This window comes from Ambystoma mexicanum, chromosome 1p, assembly GCF_040938575.1.
Source record: "Ambystoma mexicanum isolate Mex_15411 chromosome 1p, UKY_AmexF1_1, whole genome shotgun sequence".
NCBI lineage: Eukaryota > Metazoa > Chordata > Amphibia > Caudata > Ambystomatidae > Ambystoma > Ambystoma mexicanum.
The window spans coordinates 452593168-452613417 of NC_090921.1; the positions used below are offsets into that span (position 1 = coordinate 452593168).

At 46.3% G+C, this 20250-nt stretch overlaps 1 protein-coding gene across 2 annotated transcripts in view; it reads left to right on the forward strand.

Moving 5' to 3' along the window:
- LOC138572668 (single-stranded DNA-binding protein 3-like) overlaps nucleotides 1-20250 on the forward strand; it is a 1217622-nt gene that overhangs the window by 234978 nt on the left and 962394 nt on the right. For both annotated transcript variants that reach the window (XM_069649275.1, XM_069649276.1), the window contains exon 3: nucleotides 15467-15528. In XM_069649275.1, the coding sequence (XP_069505376.1) occupies nucleotides 15467-15528 (62 nt within the window). The remainder of the gene's footprint in view (nucleotides 1-15466; nucleotides 15529-20250) is intronic.

Consider the following 20250-nt stretch of genomic DNA (forward strand, 5'->3'; position numbering starts at 1 on the left):
TCTACGAACAGGTCAAGTAAACTCCAGACTAGGTTCAGCAGTGCAGACATGGTTGGATTATGAAGTTTAACTCCCACAGGAGCCCAGTCTGAGCACAAGAGGAATCCTGCCTCCCACACCACTATAACCATCCGCATTCGGTTCTGAATAAGCCTCGAGGTATTTCTGGAAGCCTGATCCAGGGCTTCGATTGGAGATGAGCCACTGTTTTCTGAGATTTTAATTCTGCTTAATGCTGGACTCCTCCAGCTTCTAAATACTGGATCAGGGATGGACTCATGTTGCATGTCATTGTCGTGTTCCCAAGGTGAGGCCTTGCCCCCGAGCTACCCCTCCGGCCTGTTCAAAATCCACACTCATTTAAAAGCGTCTATAGTTCCTCTCAGCACTCCTCGCTTATTGAACCTGCCTGCTTGTGGCCTGGGGAGCAGGTATGAGGGCAGTGGCTCTCCTCTTCCCTAGGGCATGGTTTGCATCATGCCCAGGCTCACCATGACACCTTGGCACTTGCTTGAGGCTTAAAAGCCTGGTCTCCTCTGAGCCAGGCTGGCAATGACACCCTGGCACTGCAGGAGACTTAGAAGCCAGAGTTGAAAACATACTTGCATCAGAACATTTCACTATGCACAGAACGACAGGACCCCCCTCCTCCCGGGGCATTACACTTCAGTTATACAAATTGTCATACAGCCACGTTCGCCTTTCACACAGTCTGCTTTTTAATTCGGCCACTGTTGGCCAAAGGGCTTGGCTTTTCTGAAGTTGGTTTAGTGGGAGAAATGAAACACACTCCCACACAGTAAAAGCTGATAAAGGGCACCATGCACCACCTCCCAGACAAGCCTCGGCATTTGGAGGGCATGGCCTAGTGACTCCATGCACACTGCAGCGATGCCAATATCCCATGCTTGCTAGTTGGGGACTTCTAGGATTGGCCACCTCTCTGTTTTGAGAGGACAATTAAAGGCATGGTCTAGTAAAAAATGTTATTTAAAAGATAGATAGGCAACATAAAAAAAAATACTAGCATTCTTTTTTAAAACTTCCTATGTAAAATTTTGAGCTATTCAAGCTCAAAATTCGCAAAAGCAAGCACATGGGCGCATCCATTTTGTGAAATGGATGCCCTCCTGTGCTGGCTTTTGCTTTTGCGGCACTAGTGAAGGAAAAGCCTGCCAGCTGTAGTAAACAAAAGCTACCGCTGGGTGGCTTTCCTTTCATTAATGCTGTATGCGGAGGACGGGGACCGGAGACCAGAGCAGGAAAGCTGCAGCTGAATCTCGGTAAGTGCTATTTTTTTTTTTTAAAAAATAAGCACTAGCTGGGGGTTTTATTTCTAAGTTTTCCGGGCTGGAGGAGCCCGGAAAACTTAGAAATAAAACCGCAGCTTTAAAAACGTTGTATTTATGTTTGCGGTCGCTTTTGAAGCGAACGCAAACATAAATACAACGTTATTGTGTTGGAAAACGCTGCAGTTTTTCTTTCCAAGTTTCTCAGGCTCCTCGGAGGAGCCTGAGAAACTCGGAAAGAAAAACCACAGCGTTTTCCAACACAACCGCGTTGTGTTTCTGCCTGAATTTGCTTTCCCATTTGGGGCTCTCGGGCTCCCTGTGGGGAGCCCGGGAGCCCCAAATCGGAAAGCAGATTCAGTCAGAAACAACGCAGCATTGCGGAAAACAACCGCGTTGTTTCTGCCTGAATCTGCTTTCCCATTTGGGGCTCTCAGTAATTGCACCAGTAATTGCCATTAAAAGCCCAATTCCTCCCACAATTGCCCTTGATTGCTATCAAATGCCCAGGTGCTCGTGGCATTTCCAGGGATCGATTTCAAATAGTCACATCGTTGGCATTGTGAATCTGCCGTGGCTGATGATATCTGTCCATGGAGTATCTTCTGTGTGCATCCCTATGTATCGCACTACATGCAAAGCCAATTGCCTTTGCTTACTTGTGTATTCCCACCGTGGGGGAGGGGGCAGCTGGGGGGAGGGTAAACTGGTGTCATATCGCATGCATCACGCTGCACGAGTCCGTGAAACACCCTGGACGGCCAGGACTGCTTGCCAGACCGTTCCTGTACCTTGATGTTCATGTTTTCTGCCTTGAATAGAGGGTTTGACACCCGTCCCCTGGTGACGTCCCTTTTGATAGGAAGGTGGCAGTGCAGACCTGGGAGGTGTAGAGGCGTCGTGTGGTGGCCCCTGTCAGGGAGTACTACTTTACAGGGAGCCGGGTGAGAGAACGGCCTTGCAAGTTGGTGCAGGAAACTGAGGCATTGACCCTTGCTAAGTTTCTCACGGCAGGTGCCCGTGCACAAGCATTGACACAAGGCGGTCCCAAATCTTGGAGTTCCCCAGGCCTCCTCCTTGCTTTCCAGAGAAGGACCCGCCACTGTGCTTTTGAATTTGACCATCGAGAGCAAGGGTGGGCCTCATTTGGAGAGCCACCACAGGGAGAGACTGTTAGGGGGGCACAGGGCGAGCACGCACCTCCAGAGGGACTTTGGAACCCACCGTAGGCAGCGCTGATGGACTGCACTGAAGAAGAGTGCAGATACAACCATAGCCTGTGTACACCCACAACCTAGTAACCAGAGCTAATCCTGGAAGAGAAGGAAAGAAGAGAAGATGGGGGGGGGGGAGAAGTGACGGCCCTGATGTGTGCGCTCATGGCCAGTCCATTGTATGGTGTCCACGTTGAGCTGAGCTTGTTGCCTTTGCTCAGTCTGAAATCTGAGTGTGACTACTCTCCTGTTATGTCTTCAGGTGACCTCTGCCCCCGAGATTTGAAGAATTCCTAAGCATGATAAGTGTTCCCTGGTCAGTGTTGTATTGGTCTCTCCCTGCGACTCGGCCCAAATATAAGAAGTAAGGAAATGAAGGGCTCTAATAAGCTAATCTGGCTAATAAGCAAATTCTAAAGCAACAGTGTAATCTAGTTTGTCAGAGGCTTTATGGTTCGCAGAGTTAATAATTGCTTCTAACCGATTGCGATCCAGAATGTGGTTACTTAAAATAGGTCCCTGTTCTACCTAATGGGACAGGAGCGGGCACAATAGAGTTTACCGGTTATCAAGCAAAGTGGCGAGGAGGGTAAAGCACACTCCGAAGGGACTAGGGATAGTGTGTGTATGTGCCAGTAGCATCAGTTGAAATCATCGCCCTGAATTATGTAAATGCCAATAGCTTGGGAATTGGTGGCTGATCCAAAACTAAAAATAGGCCTGATAAAGTGAAAGTGGTGACCTGAGCGTGAGGGTGAAATTAAAAAGGGCATTAATATGATAGGTTATTTTTAACATGCTTAATAAATACCCAGAGGTTTTTACGCGCGGACCCAGGGATCGAACCTGTGGTGCTCCATGTCGTCTTGCTTCCAATGCGACCACGTTTCCCCTGAGCTATCCTCCCAAGAAAGAATCCACAAACTGAAAATAAAGGGGGCGAGGTTGGCATCAGCCACCTGTGTTCCTCTGGCGTTCTAGTCAATGAACCCATACCGAATGCTTCGCTCATGACTGCTGAGTCTGCGCATGCGTGAGCCCCATCCGTCTGCATTCTGAATCGCCCACGGGCTGAAAGTGGGGAAAGAGGCTACCCCGTCACTGAAGCGCGTCGGGGCTTTGTGACGTGTTATGTTGGTAACTGGTTGGCCATGGAAGAGTAGGCAGATTACCTGGGCCAAGCCCCCCCAATGGAGTGGCACATGTCTGCGTCCAGGCCCCGGCTCCCAGCTCACTAATAACATTACCAAAGGAACAATTGAGGCAGAAAATGTGCCTTGAAAGCTGTAGCTCAAAGTTTGACGCTCTGTTAGACCAGGAAAAGAACTTGCTTGTGCAAGTGGATATATATCTTTTTAATTGATTTAACTTCCGAAATGAAGAGTAGCCCGTATGGTTTGGAAAGTACAATTATTGCACTCGTTTTTTTTGCTAAACTAAAAGCTATTTCTACCTATTTCTAAAAGCCAACATTACCTTATGGGACTGCAGCTGAAAATCCATGAACGCAACGCGCTGCGCTGAGTTTCAGCCTGCATCATGAAATGTTTTTTAATTCAGGTAAATGGCGAACTTTGTGATTTGATGTAAGTGTTTGAAAAAGGCTATTCGGTGTAAGCCAGAACAATTGCATTGGACCACAGATAGGATGGAGAAAGGATGTTAGGAGGGACACACATTCTACGGACATATTTGGTCGTTTACCCATCCATTACCATGTTAATCCCAATGGTATTCCCACCAACTACCTGCCCCTTCCCTGATGAAACATATGCTCTTGGGTACTCTTTGAGCTAGCCCTGTCACAAAGTAACATCAAACTTGGTCCTGTAAGGGGCCTGCTTGTGTTTTATCTAAGCATTCTTTTGAGTGTTTAATGACTTAATTGCCTCTGTAAATGAGCTCATGTTGTAATTAAAAATCTTTTAATATGGTGTGCTGTCAGCCAGTAGATTTAAAAGCAACATGGTGTCCTCACATCTGTTCCTTGCACTGGAATCCTAAAACAAGCAATCGGAAAGCCAACCGTTTTGACATGTGTATAAGTATTACACAGGCATTTTCTAGACAATATCTTATGCCTATGTACTGTCACCATTTTTTAGATGTTCCCACCTTATTGCCAGGTGGTACCCTTATTGCAGTGACTGGCAAATGCCTTTCCCATGTGTATTCAAAAGCCCTACCTGTTGGTGAAAGTCTATATGCCCTGATGTGGGAGCCTTGTTTCCAACGCCTAGGGACTCAACCTGCACCTCACTGAATTGGTCCAACAAGAACCTGCCTGAACATATCAAGGCTAGGATGGCAAGTATGGACCAACTTCAGATCATCTTCTCATGCATACGTACCAGTGGGTTTATGTCCTAAATAGTATACATCTTTGTCTGTGTGGAAGCCTAACCTGCCTGGCCAGAACCTTTTATGAAATGGGCAGATGAGTACTGCATTACCAATATCATATTATTGAAGTAGCAATTAACAATTTTTGTATGCAAACTGAATACATCATGTGTGTTGTGGGCCTTGTTTGGAAAGTATGATATGCCTTCTAGGTGTTTAGGCAGTGCCAGAAATGGAAGTTATTTACTGTGGGATCCCACCAATGACCTGGTGTGGGTGCAGGACTGGAGGATTGTTCCCACTCCCCCCCAATAAACATTTGGCTCTCCGAAGATTGATCATGGAACCTTGAAAATAAGATAAGAAAAGAGCATGTCTTTATATGTTTCTGGAAAAGTATAAACGGTGCACATCTGTTAAACGTAAAAAAAGGGTATCGAAATATTTCCTGCAGAGTGCAATCAGAGGTGGATTTAACTGACAATGGACAAATGCCCATGTGGTACCCTTGCATTGCTTTTCTCCCCTCAAAATCAGTCGGGACTGCACAGGTGCTCCCAGTGAGGCCTTGTATCTTTATTAAGACATATCTGGCAAAATAAATTCCAGGATTCAACACTACACACCAACTACAGACAAGACTGGTAAAGGGTTAATTCTTAATGGGTACAATCTTGATCACCCAGGTGATGATAATGTTACACAATGGAAACGGATCAAGACCTAAAGTAATAGACAGAACGGATCACTCTCCAATTATAATCATACATGTCAATAAGTACAAATAAATTGTGTCCATTTCCAAGTATAATTTCCTCCAGTAGACAATATACAAAATGTAAAAAGACTTTTTTTGACACAACTGTCACTCACTTCATTTATACAAGTAAATACATACCACTCAAGTCATGCATAACCATTTACAACCACTCCCACAGTTGCAACAAACAATATACACAGGCCACCTGTGTGAGTGAGGGCTACAAACTAACTATATGATTGACTCATTACAATACAGCTAGTTATTTTACAATGCGTCTATTTCTTAACAACATATAGTCACAGACAGGTGTTTCAGACAGAATATATGAGCCCTCAACTGCGGCCCATTGCTGCTCTGGCCTTCCTCGGGACACGAGTGGGTAACTCAATATGCCCCACTCCTTACAACCTAATGTACTTGTGAATGTCTACAAGAAAAACACATAGCTAACATTAGAATATGTGCTCCGTCTATACTTATCAATTCACTGTTGAGTAAATCAACCCACAATGTAAACATCACTTAATGCAACAACCAGGATGCATACCTCAAAAATTGAGCTCTGGACCTTGGTTAATGTTGTCAGTAATTCACTGGTGAGTGATCCACTTCAGAATCGTCCTGCCTAGTGGCAGCACGATACAGGGACAAGAAGAACTGCAATTCATACACCTCTGTCCCATGGAAAATAAACCTTTTATCGAGAGTGCTTACCTATTGGCTGAAACTGCTCCAGGAGGACCTATAGTGAGGTGCACTCTGCGTGTTGAAGAACACCCACTGTCACCCCTATTGTGTGCCAGTATTCGTGTAATCCAAAATGGAATAAGGATGTCTGTAAAAAAACAAAATCAGACATCCCCTCAGTATTCGAATTCTACCATTCGGCTCCATTTTTCTTATAACGTGCTACAAGCGACTACGTCCTACCTCTACCCTATATGGCAGGAATGAGTATTGTACATCAGATTAATATTAATAGAACCCTGGATGTCCGCTTCTCATAATGCTGCACTTCCCCCCTCCCCCTTCCCATGCACTTGCACGATCTGAATGACACCTGACCTAGTAGGATCGTTGTCAGTTTCCCTCTGTTCCCCCTCCCTTGCCTCGTCGCGCCTTTAGACACTTGTGTATAGGTGCGTTACAAATGCCATGCCATATATCATATGTGCCATATTCTGTGCTGGTTGCTAGAAGAGCTGGCACAGAAGTCTCTGGGCAAGTGATATATGCCAGGATGTCATCCGTAAACAATGCCAGTTTGAATTCCCTCCCATGTCTCGCAAGCTCTTGTATATTGCATTCTGACTCGTCAACTCTTTATAGCCTACTCGAATTTTGGCATCGTGGGTAATAATTCACAATGACCCGACCTTCCTCAGGGCTAGGCTCCATTCATCACAAGGGAGTACTTTAAATGGCCTGCAAACAAACTATAAGGAACTAAATATATGCAATGTATTTTGGTCACACTCAGACTGAACTACGAATGTTAGAATGGTAAAGGTCAGGTAACCCACTTACCAATATAAGCTCAAACTCTGCATACTTATCTAACTCAAAAACTCACACAACCATCTCTCGCACAACAAGCCGCACGCACTTCACAACACTGCAACAACACATTAGCCGGAACAACAGCACACGCGGACTGACTCCGATCCGATACCCGCATCAAAGCTCAGCACCCGGTGTATACGGAGTTGAAGCTGCCAACAGAACACCACTCCTCTCACTATCCTACTCCCTTCTTCACCTTACTAACCCATCCCACCTTTATCGTTTACAGATCCGCCTGGGGACCAATTCCGTTGGTGACAGTGCGCGGTACAAATACCTTTAACATTTAACATATATATATATATATATATATATTTCTGAGGCTTGTGGAATCTGCTTAGATCACATGCTGTGCATAGGCCGACATCTAGTGGAAGCTGCGGAGTATTACAGTTTGTTTTTCGAAACTCGAAAATGGGCGTCGACACAGGCGTGCCAGTAATACTATCCCTAGTGTGACGTCCACTGTACCCAAGATCCCTCACGCGTCTAGGATCCTCAGATTGTTTTTTTCCGCCATACTGGTCGGAAGCATCTTGCGGAGTCCCCTGGCCTTAGCCATACTTTTGCTAATTATTGAAGTTTAAAATTATTTATTGACATCCTTCCCCACCCCAACGTCGACCCTCGACACTCGACGACGGCTGGAGAAGACATCGACCGTCGGCTGCTGCACGACGGATCTGGGCCTCGGAAGGCCGCTGGCCTCGGCCCGGGCCTAGTAGGCCGCTGGCCTCGGCCCTGCAAGTAGGGAGAGTGGTACATACTCTTCACTCTTGGTATATAGGTACACCTTATATATTTCCTACACTTACCAGCCCGCTGCCTCAAGGTGCGTATGGAGGGTACCCCTTTCCAATTCTGCCCCAAGTGCAACCGCAAATACCCTTGGGTCGACAGGCACGCCACGTGCAATCTCTGCTTGCCGAGGGACCACCCCGAAGCGAACTGCAGAGCGTGTAGTAGGTTTAAGCCTAAGACACTTAAGGACCGTTCGACAAAGCGTTGGGCCCACCACGCCAGGCAGGCTGCCATGGCAGCGGAGGGCGCCTTCAGCGATGGCAGCGACACCGTACTTTCGGACGGTGAGGGCATTACGGCGTCGAAAGACTGCCGAGCGCAGGTCCCCGACCTCGGAAGGTTGTCCGGCAGGGCGGCTATGGGGAAGACCCCCGGCGACGCAAGCGCTACACACCCTACACACACTAAGCACACTAAGTCCAACCGAACCTCGACGACGTCGACTTCTCGGAAAGAGGCACAGATAGAACGGTCCGACTCGGTGTCCTCTGGGCGCTCTCGATCGAGATCGCCTCATGACGCAAGGCAATCATCCACTCTTGCCAAGAGTGCCTCGCTCCCTAGATTAACGGAAGTTCGATCGTTGGAAGACGAAGACGACTTCCACCCCCAGGCCGCGCTCCAGGAGACCGAGGCCGCAGTTAACACCAGCGAGGCCCCACGCTCGAAACAAGATACCTCTCCCGACCCTCGACGCCAGGTGTCGAAAGTCTCTGGGGCCTCCAAGGGGCAGGGAAAACATTTTTCCACGCACGGGGAGGGGGGGAAACAGCGGAAAGCACAGCCTTCCACTCCTGTTAGACCATCCTTCCACCCTAAGCAGACAGACAAACATAAATCTACTGGGACATCAACATCCAGCAAGGGTACCCTTGATAAGTCCTCTACGTTGCCTCCTAAAGTCATACCCTGTTCCAAAGAATGGTCCAGTGAAGACATAGACAGGGTCATGTCAAGGATGTCTTCCTTAGCTGATTTTTATGACAAAAACCCAGAACATTTCCTTTCGTATGACCCTCAAGGGGCCACACCCTCAGGCTCCTCTGATCCTATCCCCCTAAGTAAAAAGGCCCGGTTCGAAAGACCTGAACCCTTCGAGGTGCAGCCTTACTCTACTCCATACTCTACTCCACACCCCAGATACCAAGGACAGCCTTTCCCTGAAGGGGACCAGGAGTTTACAATTATGGAGGAACAAACCGGGACTGAATACTATGCGGATGATGAGGACCTGGAGGAGGTAGAAGATGAGCAGGAAATTTACAGAGTAGATTCCCCGGTAGAGAGCGAAGCCCCAGTTACCGACTCGCCAGTTGATAACCAGCCCCTCCTTAATGAAGTTCTCGCTCGCGCAGCAGAACATTTTCACATCGACACCCACGGTGTACAGGAGGAAAGGGACTTCGCAGAAGAGTTGGTGGGAGAGAGGAGGCCGGTCGCTCAGACCGTCCCTATCCTTAAATCCATCCAACGTAGAATAGATCCATCCCTGGTGAATCCTAACCTTACCAGAGCCGTCAACCCCAGAGTCGAAAAACTTTTTCGGCCAGCCCAGTCTGACCCTCTTTATATAAGAGGACATCTTAAACCAGACTCCCTAGTGGTTACCAACACTCGGAAGAGGGCTGGGAAACCCTTATCGTCATCAGAAGCTTCTCCCGACAAGGAGAGCAAAAGACTGTACGGGTTTGGCAGGAAGGTAGCCTAAACATCCGCCTACCAAGCAAGGATTGCAAACTCCACCACCCTGTTGGCAAGTTACGACTGCCATCAATGGGAAGAGGTCGCGGCGCTCATAGCCTCTGCTCCTGAACCGTTAAAGGGCCAGTTGGCTCGGATCTCGGCAGAAGGGAGAGCCGTGTCTGGTTGCATATTAAAAGCAACTTTCGACGCCGCGGACAACGCAGGAAGATTGATAGCAGAAGGTACTGTTATCAAGAGACTTGCGTGGTTACGGCAGTCGGGGTTCAAAACAGAAACCCAGGCTTCATTAATAGACAAGCCGGTGGAACCCGATCTATTGTTTGGGAAAGCGGTCGAGGACGCACTTAAGAATGCCAAGGACGAGTACGAGACTCTCAAATCCCTTGGCCAGCTTACCAACAAACCCCCTAACCAGAGGGGGAACAGTAATTTTCGTCGCCCACGCGGCCAAAATTCACAAAAAGGCAACTATGCCCAAGGACAGGGTACACAATGGAACAACAACCAGCAGTCTACCCAAAGTTACGGCAGGGGTAACAAGAGAGGTCGTGGAAGAGGCAGAGGCAGCCCCAACAAGGGAGGTGGCACGCCTCCACCAAAGCAGTGACGCTCAGTTCAGGGTCCCTTCTCACGCAACCCCAGTAGGGGGACGCATTTCCAACTTCACCCAGGCTTGGGAAGGGATCACCGCAGACAGATGGGTGCTGTCAACAGTGTCCACAGGATATTGTATAGAATTACTGCAGCGTCCCCGGAACCACCCTCCACGACAAAGAATACACTCCTTAGAACATCAGAAGATCCTTCTCGAGGAGATCGCCATTCTGCTAGAAAAGGACGCGATAGAACTCGTCCCAGGACACCAGGTAAACAAGGGTATCTATTCAACTTACTTCCTTGTGCCAAAGAAAGATTTGACAATGCGCCCAGTATTGGACTTACGGCCTGCCAACAAGTATGTCAAGCCCCAAAAATTCCGTATGACCACGCTACAAGAGGTAATCCCCCTCCTAAAAAAGGGGGATTACATGGCAACCTTGGATATGAAAGATGCTTATTTTCATATTTCCATGCTCCCAGCGCACAGAAAATATTTGCGCTTCAAGGTGGACAGTCGCCACTACCAATTCAAGGTACTGCCCTTCGGGATAGCTTCAGCACCAAGGGTATTCACCAAGGTACTGGCGGTGGCAGCTGCACACCTACGCAGGGAGGCAATCCCAGTGTACCCTTATCTGGACGACTGGCTCATAACGGGGGAAACCCCAGGAATTAGCAGGTCAAACATCCAGAGGACTATCGACCTCCTCCACGAATTAGGCTTCTCTATCAACGAGAAGAAGTCAAGTCTGGTGCCAAGCACCTCAAAACAGTTCCTAGGAGCAATCCTAGATACTCAGAAAGGGTTGACCTTCCCTTCGGAAGAGAGAATTCGGAATATACTACTGCAAATTCCACATTATCACTCAGGTCAACAAATAACGGTACGCAAAGCAATGCGGTTACTGGGCATGATGGCGTCATGCATTTACCTGGTCCCCCACGCGCGTCTGCGCATGCGTCCCATGCAGGAATGGTTGGCGAAACAGTGGTCTCAGGCAAGTGGTCAGTGGGACGATCTAGTGGTCGTTTCGCCAACACTTGTACAGAGCCTACACTGGTGGACAAGAGAGAATCTCGCAAGGGGAAAACCCTTTTACGATCCCGAAGTACAGGCAGTGGTGACTACAGATGCATGCCTGACTGGGTGGGGAGCTCACCATCTCCACCACACAGCTCAGGATCTCTGGTCTCACTCAGTAGCCAAGAACCACATCAACCTGCTAGAGCTTCTGGCAGTATTCCGAGCGCTTCGGGCGTTCGAGCCCCATCTGCTAAACTTGTCGGTGCAGATCCGGACGGACAGCACGACAGCCATGTTCTATCTGAACAAACAAGGAGGGACTCGTTCGCCAAATCTGTCCAAGCTTGCCCAGAAAATCTGGATATGGGCACTCAGACGGAACATCTTCCTGTCATCACAACATGTTCCAGGGGAGCTCAATTCCCTAGCGGATACCCTAAGCAGAGACTCCCTCCCAGAAGAACACGAATGGGTCCTTCACAGAGATATCGTAGAAGATCTCTTCTCTCAGTGGGGTTTCCCCACTATAGACCTATTCGCCACAAGCGAAAACAAACAATGCCCAGGATTTGCATCCAGGTTCCCCCAGCCAGACTCCCAAGGGAACGCCCTGTGGATGAACTGGTCAGGGATGTTTGCATACGCTTTTCCACCAACTCCTCTCATCAGGAAGGTGGTGTACAAGATGAACAAGGAATCGATGACGCTCATCCTAGTTGCTCCCATGTGGGCGAGACAACCATGGTTTCCACACCTACGCAGGATGGCGGTGTGCGAGCCCATCAAACTCCCAGCCTGGTACAACCTACTGTCCCAGCAACAAGGTCAAACAGTGCACCAGGAACCCAACTCAATGAACCTGGCAGCATGGCTCCTGAGGTCATAGAGTTTGGCCATCTCAATTTACCACAGAGGTGTATGGACATCCTAAAAGAATCCAGGAAACCAAACACAAGGCACTGTTACTTTGACAAGTGGAAGAGATTCGTTATTTGGTGCCAGAATAAACAAATCAACCCAGTTGATTGCACTCCTTCCAACGTTGTAACATACATGCTCCACCTGCTGGACGCAGGTTTGGTTTTTAACTCTCTGAAAGTACACCTGGCAGCCCTCTCGGCTTACACCACATCCCATAACAAGGTATCGTGGTGGAAAGTACCAGTAGTTAAAGCCTTCATGGAAGGAGTAAAGAGACTTCACCCTCCTATTTCGAACCCACCGCCAGGATGGGACCTCAATGTGGTGCTAGCTAAGCTCATGGGCCCCCCCTTTCGAACCCATGCATAAAAGTAGTCTCAAACACCTGACTTATAAAACGGCCTTCTTAGTAGCCATTACCTCTATAAGAAGGGTCAGTGAAATTCAGGCTCTGTCAGTGCAGGATCCTTTCTTTACTATCCACAAAGACAAACTGGTTTTACGCACACACCCTAGGTTCTCACCTAAATTTATATCCAAATTCCATGTAAACCAGTCCATCGAGCTTCCGGCTTTCTTCCAGAACCCGCAAAGCTCAGCTGAGGTGAAACTACACACCCTTGATGTGCGTAGGGCGGTCCTCTACTATGTAAATAAAACCAGACCGCTAAGGAAAACAGATCAACTGTTTGTCTCCGTAGCTACAGGCAGAGAGGGGGATCGCGTCTCTAAAGGCGCGATCTCGAAGTGGATTATCAACTGTATACAGCTGTGTTACTCTCTTTCTGAAAAAACTCTGCCTTTTACGCCAAGGGCCCATTCTACTAGAGGCATTGGGGCCACTCTGGCTTTCATTGCAAATGTTCCCCTCGACACCATTTGCAAAGCAGCTACTTGGAGCTCTATTCACACTTTTACTCAGCATTACTGCATTGACACTCATTCCAAGACAGATACACAAGTGGGACAAGCGGTTCTAAGACACCTGTTTGCTCATGACCCTTCTCACATCCCACCTCCTTCTTCGGGTACTGCTCGCTAATCTATGCACAGCATGTGATCTAAGCAGATTCCACAAGCCTCAGAAGGGATACATTACTCACCGTAATCGTATTTCTGATGCTTGTATCTGCTTAGATTCACATGCGACCCACCCTTCCTCCCCTCCGAGAGAAGGCGCATGATTGCTTGTAGTCTTACCTTTCTGTCTATCTGCTTGGATTATCTGTACTCGCGCTACTCCTCATGCTTCCTCATGTCAGGAAAAAAAAAATACAATCTGAGGATCCTAGACGCGTGAGGGATCTTGGGTACAGTGGACGTCACACTAGGGATAGTATTACTGGCACGCCTGTGTCGACGCCCATTTTCGAGTTTCGAAAAACAAACTGTAATACTCCGCAGCTTCCACTAGATGTCGGCCTATGCACAGCATGTGAATCTAAGCAGATACAAGCATCAGAAATACGATTACGGTGAGTAATGTATCCCATATATATATATATATATATAATATCTTTAGCATGTCTCAGGTGCAGATTATTTAAAATAGGAAGTGAACAGTGATAGGAAAAGGTACTTTTCCTTTAAATTATATACGCTTTTAATAAGCTATTTAAGTGTGATTGTTGGGTGATTAGAAATGATGGCTGAACAGAAGAAGTTATATAAAACAATGAGTTTGTTATGCATTGCATTTCACTTTGTGTCTGTATGAGTTTTTTTTTTTAAGATTTCAATAATTATCATTCTGGAGCTTGTAGGCTTCCAAGCACGATGGAGAAAATAATCATTTTGCCGCCACTTTTTCCATGCCGCATGACTTGGAAAATTAAGATTGTAGCTTTATTGGTAAAAGCAATCAGATTCCAAATTGTTAATTGTGGTAGAGATTTACACTTTTCCAGACACATAGTGTAAAAGTGAAGTGAAAAGGCGATTTGCCTATGTTTTGCTATTTACTTTCCAGTACTTTGTGGAAACAATTCAAATTGCCTCTAGAGGCCCTTTTGCAAAGAAGTGCAAACGGGAGCAGTCCCCTCTATGCAATTTAGGATTCAAAACAAAATCTCCCCAGCTGTGTTTGCAAGTAGCCCTCTATGAACCTGACCGTCCTTCCACATGGAATGAAACCTCACAAGAGCAAAGGTGTCTGGGTCACATCCCAAATAACACACCCCAAAGAGAAAAGGCGAGCTGAGCTGGACAACCGTGCTATATTCAAAGGCGATTCAAGGGTATCCGCGTGCTTGTGTATGAGCATGATAGAAATAAAATATCAATATCAAGTGGAAGGAGGCTGGAAAAAACAGATGAGACCCAAGTTTATAAAGGCCATATCTGCTGGGAGCGAGTAAGTGAGCTTCTGAGTACAATGTGGTGGACAGCACACACACGGCATTGTAAGGCTGCGGTTAACATACCTGTTAATATTTGCCTTCTGAACTCTTACTAAAGGTGTGATCTTCAGCTCCTTAGTTCTTTCATGCCACTGAGCATTGCCCTTGCGTTGGATACATGGCAGGGTTTGGCATGAAACAGAGAAAGTTACAGGGTATGTTGGCTAAGTGTCTGATCACAGAACCTCGAGATCTGGGGTTCTAATCCCAGCTTTGGCACTTAGTACAATGGTGTGTTTCTGGACAAAGGACTTCATGTGCCTCCAATTTGTAAATACTTCTATTGTAAAGTTGTAGAATGTGCCATCTGGTATTGGCCCAATTAGGACTTTCATTCCCGTTTACACCACAGTTCGGGATCCCTTTGCACATCATACACCTTTGTGTAGAGGGCCACTTATTAAACATGTTCTTGCCCCTTGCAGATGGGTCAGTACTATATCAAAAGCCTAAACTAAGATCATAAGTATGTCCATATGTGGAAGATGTAGGGAAATGCTGCCGCAAAAAAGTAGACTATTTCCTCTGCCAAAGTGGCACGAGTCTTGGGATTGCACCGCCCCTGCACAGGTAATCCACTCCAACACTGATTGCCCCACCTCCAAGTCTGTGTGGCGGCTGAAGGATCGGGGTGCCAATTGGACCTTCTATCACAACCTGAGCTGAACTCCCTCTTGTTACGCATCATACTTCTGGAATTCTCCTCTGCTTTCTTTCCAATAACATGTGTTTCCACAATCTGTGCCAGACTCCAACAAGCTGTGGGCAATTTTTCTTTTGACCTTAAGTGCACTTGTGTCAACTTGAGTTTCATCCTAACGCTCATTTTCTGTCTTTTTTTTCAGATACGATGGGAGAAAAATATCACGTTAGGAGAACCTCCTGGGTTTCTGCACTCCTGGTGGTGGTAAGTGACCTGATGGCTCTTTAAACTATCCTCTTTTAAAGAATAACATGAATTGGATGGGGAGTGGGCGTGGGGTCGGAGGATAGCGAGTAGGTGATGGTAGTAAGCTGCGATAAACTGTGAGTCGCGAATCGACTCGCATTGAGAGCTGTAAGGGCGCGGGCGATGAAGTAGATTTCTTTTACCTTCATCAAATCAAGTAGTACCTTCCTGCCGCTTTCTACTTCTCGTCCAATATTTTACTAACCCGGGGCTTTGTTTTGGTCACAAATGTTTGAAATAACCCATGGAAAGTTGCCCATTTTGAATTCTTCTATTTCTTTGTATCTAGTGCTGTTTGCATTGAGTGGTGCCATTGTGTGCTACTTTTAATGGAACAAAGGGAGAAAGTCCATTGACGAGAGATTCAATAGGACCCTGCAAACACCCTCCATCTGATCCGCTCAGGCAGGATTGTGGTGGCACTGCAGTCCAGGAAGTAAGCCTCGAGCGGTGAGCTCCTTCTCTATGAAAACCATGTTGTGAATCGCTTCGCTCAGTTTCCATGGATTGAAGCTCTGCGTTTACAGGCCAGAAAGGTTTGGATTGCAGGAGCTCCATGTGCATATAGGCAAGCACTCGTGCATCATGTGCACACTGTGCTCATGCACACGCCCAGCACAAGTAGATCACTTGGGCATATGCGCACCACACAAACTCCTCTGTTGGTCTGTGGCTGGCTCTAACTAAGTTTGACTTCTGCCTGCTGCTTTGCACCAGACGTCAGACTTTTAATCCAGACACACAGTGCATGTGTCCCCCCGTAGGGCCACATTTGCAAAGGAAAACGATTTACAAGTCAAGGCTTGCTCCGGGGTAGTGGGTAAAACGTCATTACCGGATTGCAGCCCTCTTCTTGACTTTGGCCTAGTTAGCAGGAATGGATGTACAGGGGACATATTGTAGAGAACAGGGTGTTGTGGGGCCTAGGAGGGTGTTGAGTTATGCTGAACCAGATGTGTACTGTGCTTGGTGGGCTGGTGCTAGAATAAGACAATTCTAGTGCTCCGTCGTGAACTTAAAAACATCAACTCTGGCCACAGTGGAAGCGACCGAGGTGCTAACTCTGTCCACATCATTCAAAAGTACTTTTGATGAAGAAGCCCAACAGGGACCATTGTATTGTCTCTAACTTAAGGCCCACCTGAACTGTTCCCTCCTTGGGCAAAACAGTTTTAGAAATGGTTACCAAACTTCTCCTGTAGTTTAGTGGAAAAGGAAGTCTCCTCCACAAGAAACAAACTGGCTTCTGGCCGAGGAGGAGCACAGAGACCTGCCTTTTATTCCTGAAGGTCAAAGACCAACGGCACTCCTTTTACTGCATTTCTTCGCAGCTTATGAGACGGTCAACGCTATCACCCCATCATTTTGTGGCCAGAAATGCTAAATTTGTAACTGTGCATTTCTACGCAATTATATGTGGTTGGGTGGGTTATGGTAATAATGTATGGGGCGTATGGGGGCCTGCGGGGGTCTCCCGCACATATTATTTGTGGAAATGTGTGAAAAGAAAAAAGAAAATCAGTATTTTTCTCAAAGATTATCACATAGGTTTCGGTCAAACATATCGTACATGAACATGGATTCCGAGATAGCATGGAGCTTTTGTGGTAGCCCAATTGATTGGGTTAGGCAACTATCTATGCAACATATTCACTCAAGTGAATGGGGCTTCTCATCAGTCTTATCCTCCTTTGATTGAGGAGTTCTACAGAGGTCAGTTATCTCTCCAGGCTGTTTAACATGAACGTTGGACCTTTCGCAGACCGTATCGAAAAGGCCACATCCACCTCAGATACTTGTGAATCTATCATCTAAGGAATCGGAAAAGGTCCCCATTGCAGATCTGATTAAAACGAAATTCAGGATTGGTCTATAGACAACTATCTGTTTCTGAATGCCGATGAAACAGAAAATGTGTTTCGGCAATCCGACCCAAAGTCCATTCCATTCACCTGGATCATTGGGTCCACAATCCTTTCCTTCAGAGAAGGCCAAGAGCCTGGGAATCAGCTGACCTTTACTTTCCAAATCAATCAGGACCCAAAGAAACACACGGTCAACTTCATGCGGTCAAGAAATGTATTCCTTATTTAAATATGCCTAAGAAATGGCGGTCACCCGAGCTCTAGTCTTGACACAACTGGATTTTTGTAACCCAATGTAAACACCTGATCCATGAGGTGCAATAACCTATGAACAAAGCATCAATGAAACCATTGGAAAACTGTAGGATGCTATGACTCCTGCACTGAAAGCATTTAATTGGATACCATCGACCAAAGACTCACCCTTAAATCTCTGTGTACTGTCCATAAAGTGCTTCAGAACATTGATATTGTTGCACACAAATGTTATTGTACAGATGTAATGTATCAACCAGGGAGGAATCTTGACATCTGCTGACCTTAACCTGTTGTCCATCCCACCCTTCAGACAAGGTGGATGACACTGGGGGATGTGGTTCCAGGAATTGGGAAATATCTGCAAAATGTTATCCGGCTTGATAGCCAAACCAGAAGGTCTAAACATGGATTATTAACACACATCCTGGGCACTTAGTATTCCTGTTTGGCCTTGTGCTGCCACTGAAAGGTTTGTTTCAGGGGTGCCTTCTGCTTTGCAGCTCTAGGGTGCAGCTTCCATCAGTTTATAAATATGCATGTAGTTTGTGTTTCATTTATAGGTGTAATTCAGAATTGTGCTTGCCTCTCGATTCAATAGCATGAGTCCATGTATCCTCACCATTGCCTTGGTGGGTTCTGTTCCCTGCGCTTTGAAGCAGCCTGTATGGTAAGCTGGCACATGCACTTCACAATAAATAAATCCTTACAGTGCACTGCTTCTCCTGTAGGAAATTAGTTTATTACTGATGCATGTCCCCCTCTGTCTCACTTTAAGAAAGATGTCTGCCTACTGTAACAGTATTTTTGGGAAAGCCTCCCAAGTTCTGTATGTCATGGTCAACCTGTGCAAGGGAAAGGCTTGGAATGATGTAACAAGGTTTGGCAATGGACCCTTTTGAGGGGCAGTGTTTTTTCAGTGGTGCCCGTTGGATTTCTCTATTAAGAATGAGCCGAAGCATGCTTTGTCTTGACTATGAAAATTGAGGTTGTTATTGTTATTGTTATTGTTATTTTGCATTTATATAGCGCCTTATATACCATTGGTATGGTCTGAAGGCGCTGGTAGGTTGAACGCCCTTGGGAACCGAAGTTCATATCAGTAGAGAGAGTAGAGAGAGTCAAAAAGGTGCGTGTGAGCACCAGGTATGTGTACAGCTCGTGCAGTATCAATGTAATAGCTGCTTTCTAGCGGTAGGTGTGGTGGTTGAGAGGTCAGGAGTATGTGTTCGTTCTGGCAGGATTAATCCAGATCGGATGTGGCTGCGTTAGGCCTGAGGAGAACGCCTCGCTGGGGGGTGTGTAACCAGCAGTGATTATTTAGAATGATGTGGAGAGAGCGGCGAATGTTGATATGAGAACAGTTATACCGAATGGTGTCATAGTATCTCTGTGTTCTAGTTGAGTGGTGATGTAAGGAGAGAGTAAGCGTGTTGGTGAGATATGATGGGTTTCATGCCCTTTCAGAGACTTCTAATTCACAGGGAGGCTATTGGGGACACTTCTAAATTCAACTTCATAGGGAGGCTATTGGGCACATTTCTAAAATCAACTTTCAGGGAGAGGCTATTGGGCACATTTCTAAATTTAACTTTTCACAGAGAGGCTATTGAGCACAATTCTAAATGCAACATTTCACAGCTATTGGGTGCACTTCTGAATTCAACTTTCTAAATGTACTTCTAAATTCAACTTTTCACAGAGAAGCTATTGGCTACACTTCTAAATGCAACTTTCTAAATGTACTTCTAAATTCTACTTTTCACAGAGAGGCTATTGGGCACACTTCAAAATTCTACTTTTCCCGGAGAGGCTATTCGGCACACTTCTAAATTCAACATTCCACAGAGAGGCTATTGGGCACACTTCTATATTCTACTTTCATAGAGAGGCTATTGGGCATACTTCTAAATTCAACTTTCCACAGAGAAGCTATTGGGTACACTTCTAAATGCAACTTTCTAAATGTACTTCTAAATTCAACTTTTCACAGAGATGCTATTGGGCACACTTCTATATTCTACTTTTCACAGAGAGGCTATTGGGCATACTTCTATATTCTACTTTTCACAGAGAGGCTATTGGGCACACTTCTAAATTCAACTTTCCACAGAAAGGCTATTGGGCACACTTCTAAATTCAACTTTTCACAGAGAGGCTATTGGGCACACTTCTAAATTCAACTTTTCACAGAGATGCTATTGGGTACACTTCTAAATGCAACTTTCTAAATGTACTTCTAAATTCAACTTTTCACAGAGATGCTATTGGGCACACTTCTATATTCTACTTTTCACAGAGAGGCTATTGGGCACACTTCTATATTCTACTTTTCACAGAGAGGCTATTGGGCACACTTCTAAATTCAACTTTCCACAGAGAGGCTATTGGGCACACTTCTAAATTCAACTTTTCACAGAGAGGCTATTGGGCACACTTCTAAATTCAACTTTTCACAGAGATGCTATTGGGCACACTTCTATATTCTACTTTTCACAGAGAGGCTATTGGGCACACTTCTATATTCTACTTTCCACAGAGAAGCTATTGGGTACACATC